This window comes from Sylvia atricapilla, chromosome 9, assembly GCF_009819655.1.
Source record: "Sylvia atricapilla isolate bSylAtr1 chromosome 9, bSylAtr1.pri, whole genome shotgun sequence".
Taxonomy (NCBI): Eukaryota; Metazoa; Chordata; class Aves; order Passeriformes; family Sylviidae; genus Sylvia; species Sylvia atricapilla.
The window spans coordinates 2,215,878-2,222,337 of NC_089148.1; the positions used below are offsets into that span (position 1 = coordinate 2,215,878).

The 6,460-nt window shown below is 44.5% G+C and overlaps 1 protein-coding gene across 1 annotated transcript; it reads left to right on the plus strand.

The window, feature by feature from the left end:
• The first annotated feature begins 233 nt into the window (after positions 1-233).
• Positions 234-5,248, plus strand: ZNF281 (zinc finger protein 281). Its single transcript, XM_066324606.1, is given in 2 exon segments — positions 234-604; positions 606-5,248. Coding segments are annotated over 2 exon segments (2,553 nt in total). The 5' UTR covers positions 234-269; the 3' UTR covers positions 2,824-5,248.
• Positions 5,249-6,460: the final 1,212 nt, after the last annotated feature.

The window sequence follows — 6,460 nt, forward strand, 5'->3', positions numbered from 1 at the left end:
CGATATTTGTAACTGGCGGCGGCGGCGGGAGCCGTAAGTGCAGCCGGGCCGGGGCCGCCGCGGGCGCGGGGCGGGAGGCGGCGATGCGCCCGGGCGGCGGCCGCCGTGCCGCCGAGGGAGCCGCCCGCTGAGCCGGCGCGGTCCGGGCCGGCGGGCGGGCGGGCGGCGGGTCCCGCAGCCCCTCTGGGCCGCGCCTCCTCTCCGGCCCGCCTTCCCGGGGGATGAAACTCGGCGGCGGCTTCCTCGGCGGCGGCAAGAGGGCGGCGGCCATGGAGCCGACGTTCCCCCCCGGCATGGTGATGTTCAACCACCGCCTGCCCCCGGTGACCAGCTTCGCCCGGGCGGCCGCGCCCCCCGCGCCGGCCCAGCACCCCCCGCAGTGCGTGTTACCTCCGGCCGCCGCTTCCTCCGCGGCGGCGGGCGAGCCCCCGGCGCCTCCGCCCCCGCAGGACGTGACTTTCAAGAAGGAGCCGGCGGGGGCTTTCCCCTCCGCGTCCTCCTCGCAGAGGAGCCCCTGGGGCTTTCTGCAGTCCCTGGTGAGCATCAAGCAGGAGAAGCCCAGCGAGCAGGAGGACGAGCAGCAGCCGCAGCACCATCACCACTACGGGGGGGCTTTTCGGGGGAGCGGCGGAGGAGAGAGCCCCCGGCCTGGGCAGCGGCGAAGGAGCCGGCCAGAGCGTGATCCAGGACCTCAGCCTTCTTCACCACCTGCACCAGCATCCGCACCGAGACCTGCTGCTGACCGGCAGAGGCGAGGGCGCTCCGGGGAGCGCGGGTGAGCCAAAGCACGACGCCCAGGTCAAGAAGGCGAAGAGGCCAAAGCCAGAAACTCAGGGAATCAAAGCCAAGCGGAAGCCGAGCGCTTCGTCCAAACCCCCCCTGGTGGGAGATGGGGAAGATGCCGTGGCGTCCCCCAGCCAGAAACCTCACGTCTGTGAACACTGCAGTGCTGCCTTCAGGAGCTCCTATCACTTGCGCAGGCACGTGCTCATCCACACCGGGGAGAGGCCTTTCCAGTGCAGCCAGTGCAGCATGGGCTTCATCCAGAAGTACCTGCTGCAGAGACACGAGAAGATCCACAGCAGGGAGAAGCCTTTCGGGTGTGACCAGTGTAGTATGAAGTTCATCCAGAAGTACCACATGGAAAGACACAAGAGGACGCATAGTGGAGAAAAGCCATACAAATGTGACACTTGTCAGCAGTATTTTTCGAGGACTGATAGACTGTTAAAGCACAGAAGAACGTGTGGTGAAGCCATAGGTAAAGCAGAGCCCGGGTCATCGAATAGCATGGGTAGCTTGGCTGCATTGTCTCAGGGAAATACAAGTTCCTCAAGGAGAAAAAGTAAAACAAAAAGTACATCCACTGAAAACAAAGGAAACAAGTGTAGCAGCAAAATAGCTGAATCTCAAGTTACAAGTAATGTGGCCATGCCAAGTTATGCAGTTGATATTCCTATAGTGTCTTCCAGTGGTGGTCTAGTTGGCACAGGCGTAGAAGAACTTCAGAAAAAGGTGCCAAAATTGGTCCTGAAAAAAACGAGCAGAAAACAAGCAGACAAAAATTACCTTAATTTTGTATCACCACTGCCAGATATTTTGGGGCAAAAACCACTGTCTGGGAAACAGAGTGGCTCTCTAGGCCTAGTAGCCAATACCGGTGTAGAAACTATTGGCCTTCTCCAAAGTACAGGTGGTAAACCGGGTCAAATAAGTAGCAATTATGATGATGCCATGCAGTTTTCAAAGAAAAGAAGATACTTACAAACTGCAAGCAGTAACAGTGCCTTTTCGCTTAACGTCGGACACATGACTTCCCAGCAATCCGTCATCCAGTCTCCGGGTGTTAGTGTTATGGATAACGAAGCTCCTTTATCTCTTATTGATTCAGCATCTTTAAATAATGAAATTAAGTCTTGCCACGACAAGTCTGGTATTCCTGATGAAGTCTTGCAGAGCCTTTTGGACCAGTACTCTCACAAATCGGAAGGCCAGAAGGAAGATCCTTTCAGCATCACTGAACAGCGCGTGGACTTGCACACCTCAGGAGAACATTCAGACATGGTTCAGGAAGAAAACCTGAGCCCTAACTCTCAGACAGTTTCAAATGATAAGGCAAGCATGTTGCAAGAATACTCAAAATACCTCCAACAAGCCTTCGAAAGAACAAGCAACAGCACTGGTTTTGCTTTTGGACCCAGTTTCCAGTTTGTTAGCTTGTCTTCAACTCTCCATAACCACACTCTGTTTCCAGACAAACAGATATACACTACATCTCCACTTGAGTGTGGCTTCAGCCAATCTGTTACCTCAGTGTTGCCAACTGCGTTGCCAAAACCTCCATTTGGGATGTTGCTTGGCTCTCAGCCAGGCTTTTACTTGTCTGCTTTGGAGGCTTCGCATCAACAGTTGACTCCTTCTCAAGAGCTGGATGATCTCATCGATCCGCAGAAAAACTTAGAGACTTCCTCGAACTACCAGTCAACATCTCAGAAACTGACCGGCCAGAAGGAACAGAAAAACTTGGAATCCTCAACGAGCTTTCAGATCCCATCTCAGGAGTTAACCAGCCAGATAGATCCTCAGAAGGACATAGAGCCTAGAGCAACCTACCAGATCGAGAACTTTGCACAAGCGTTTGGTTCTCAGTTTAAGTCGGGCAGCAGGGTGCCAATGACTTTTGTTGCTAACTCTAATGGAGAAGTGGACCATAGAGTAAGGACTTCAGTGTCAGATTTCTCAGGGTATACAAATATGATGTCTGATGTGAGTGAGCCATGTAGTACACGAGTAAAAACCCCAACCAGCCAGAGTTACAGGTAAGGTCCTGACTGTGACCAGGCTGTGGGGTCTTCTTAATGTAATTTGTTTTACTTTGACAACACTGCCATTGGAATGTTTCTACACGGTCCTATTAAGAATAATGTAACATGCCCTTTCAATGCAACTTTTCATATTTAGTTTATTTTGTTAGTGTGATTTTTTTAGCTCTGTTTATTATGGTTTTTAATCAAAAATCAATAGTTTTTAAAATAGCGTTTTTGTTCAAGTGACAATGTGTAGCAATCAAATTTACATTATGTAGATTGTCAGGGAATAGCCCAAGAGTTTAAAATGCAAAAAAATTAACTTTGTTCCTAGGACTAAAGTTTATTCTAATTGCTTTACTCTCAGGAAAGTGTAATGAAGCATGGGAGTTCTATGCACCGCTAGTGTATTGGAAGTTCCAATTTACAGATGATGACAAATATATCTCAGCTTTTTTGAGGAAGGGATCTTTGACATTTCAAATTGCTATCTCTTATGTCAGCTGATCTGAAAGAATTTTGCTACCTAAATCTTGTTGTTTTTAAAGTACTCCTGTTCTTCCAGGTGATGCTCAGTCCAGGCGGGTGGAGCAAACGTTCTCGGGTCTGTAGGATGAGCCCAGCACGGTAGCTTTAATCTGAACAGTAATGTCCCCAGAACTTCTGTGTAAGACTCTAATTCCCTAAAGAGATTCTGTTGACACAAACCGTGAGAACGAAATGTGTGCAGCTGGTTCACGTCATGAGAACCCTAACTTGAAACTACAGTCCTAATCCAGATGGGGTTTTGGGATATGTTGTTACACACGGTTCAAAAAAAGTCTGTCTCCCGCTCTTCTCCCTTTTCACGTTCTTTTAGTGTAAAGGGTTCCCTCTATTTCATTGTGTTCCTGGTTCCTGTGGACTTGATCTTGGTTATCTACCTGCCCCCCCCCGCTCCCCACCTCCCCTTCCTCATCCCCTTTTCTTTCTTTTCTTAACCTTTTCCCCTTACTCACTCTCCCACCCCAACGTAATAGCTAGCATTTAAAAAGATTTACATTCCAGAAAGTGCATGTCTTACGATGTGCTTTCTGATGTCTTATGACATCAGATGATGAACAATGAACACCCACCTGTTTTAGAACTATGTTGAGGTTTCCATGTACGATAAGAAATAATCTACTCCCAATTGTACATAGAAGGCCCCTATCCTGCATCAGGATCAGCTACCACGAACCCCTGTGCCCAGCAGTGTCCCAGTGGTGTCACTGGAGCTCTTTATGGAGAGGGGGGCTTGCAGCAGTTCATCATGGCAGGCTTTTAGGGCCTAAGGCTGCAATTCCATCAAAGGATTCTGCTGATGGCATCAACTACAAAAGTGGAACTTGAGTGGCTTGTTAATATCAACAGAACTTTTCTTTGGAATTATTGCCTTACTTTATGTATATTTTGTGGTACATTATTTATTATATGTGAATCCTGATTAATGCCTGTGGAGCCATGGAAACCTGCTAGAAATACTGGTGGCCATTCAAAGCTGCTGAAACGCAGTGGCACTGCTCTAAACCACTTTTTGCAAATGATTTTTTGATTAGTTTTTTAATGTAATTTTGGTGATGTTTATGATGATGGTTTTTTATGTACTCTTGGTGATGTTTCAGTCTTATGTACTTTTCTGTTGTCAGGAAGGTACCAGTGGTTGTTTGCAGTCTTATTGTGTAATCAGCCTATTACAGGCTTCCATGTATAATAAAGTTATTAACATTGTGCAAGTGTAAAACACTTCTGTTATGAAAGTGGTGTATTATTAAAGAAATTGTTACAAAAATCCTGGGTAATTTCTCCTGTTGTCCCTCACCACTATGAATAGAAACCTGAGCCCATTCGTGATCTCTTTTGCTAGTAAACTTTTTTTTTTTTACCCTCACTAATCTAGAGTTTGTTCTCATAGTATCTGTGTAACTCCATTGATTTTTTTATTTATACTTGATTCTGTATTTCAGTTTAAATAATCAAACAACAGCTGTTCTCTAAACACAAAGCCCAGCCTGTTATCAGGGGTGGAATAGTCAGTAACAACTGTGTTGGCTTTTTTAGTACCTTTTCTTTTGTTTTACAGAGGTTATAATTTACATTCTTTATATTGTGTGTAGTAGAAGTTGCATATGTATTGTTCTGGCTGTTTGCTTTAACTTAATAAAACCCATTATTCACAGAATCATAGAGGCATCACTTCTATTATCCAGTCATGCTTTGAGAACTTATTAAGGAAACATTAGGAGATGAAATTTTTAGAGGGAGTACTAGAACTTAGTTGAAGGCTTTCAGTTTGTTTTCTTCAGTGTCCTTTTGTGTCAAAAAATGAAAATGTGCAATTTCAGAAACCAGGCATCTAATTCATACCTTCAGCTTAGTAAAACTTAACACATTTCCTGAAATTAAAATGTTTATACAGCCTCATTTTTTCAAATCTAGGCTTTTAGTTAAAACATCTAAACTGCATATTGTTAACTGCAGACTTTTCATAATTGTTGGAAGTTCAGAATGACACACATATATATATATATGTATATAATATGCTAATTTAATTCAAGGTAAGGTGGTAGAAAATCCTCTTTCTGCTTTTTGGGGGTCTTATTTGGTTGTAATTTCGCCCTCACCTTCCTGTTAATTCCTGCATTATAATGGAAGTCCTGTAAAAGTAGTATTATAGCAAAGTATTTTACAAGCATTTTAGATAATCTGAAGATAGGTTGTGGATTTACCTATTCTGTATTTTTCTTCAACTTTGTATGTGAATTTGAATCAAGGCAATGACATGGATGAGGAAAAATCCTTGGCATGGTGAAGAATAAGCACAAAACCTTACAGAAAGCAAATATGGAATCTGATCAATGTCTAATATTCAGAACATTGCTAGGAATCATTTAAAAGTATGATGGGAAAATGTAGTGGGATATAAGTTCTTTGCACAGCTTAGTCATTCAAACGTGATTCTGAGTAGAGCAGAGCTTAACTGTTTTCTTTATTATGGAGTTCAAATTTTATTTTAATGAAGGTAGGGGTATGTAAAAATTGCATGGAAATCAGGCTGTGGCTTTACCTGGTCCATATTTGAAAACTACATAGTAAGTAGCAGTTAACCCATGTGAAGTTTATTTAGGGATGTGTCAGGGAAAAGAGAAAGCAAAATGGCTCTTGAACTCTTTTCCACTTGATTTCAAGGTTTAGTTCTTGTTTTTACAGGAGTTATGGGAGGGGAATGTTAACCTGGTTCCTACCACTACCAGGACTCTAAAGAGTTCTTAGATGTAATGATAGAAAATGGTGCATAAACTGTTACTACACTTCTCTTGGAGCAGTTCACATAACGTTATTGCCTTGGAACCTCGTGCATTTTGATACCTTGAACTGTGATTGCATCTCTGTGTCCCAAGGCACTGGAAGTGCATGTCTGACTTGCCTGCATATCATTTAGAAGAGCTAAATAAAATTTGTTGTAGTTCCTGAATTACTTCAAATGGACGCAAACTTGTGGGAGAAATATTAAGACACTGAAATGAAAGGAGAATGAAAAAAAAAGTGAGAACAATGGTTTAAAGGTATGCAATTACAGGTTTATGGACTACTGATAAAGAAAAGCAGCTTGATGCCTCATGGAGACCTTGAGA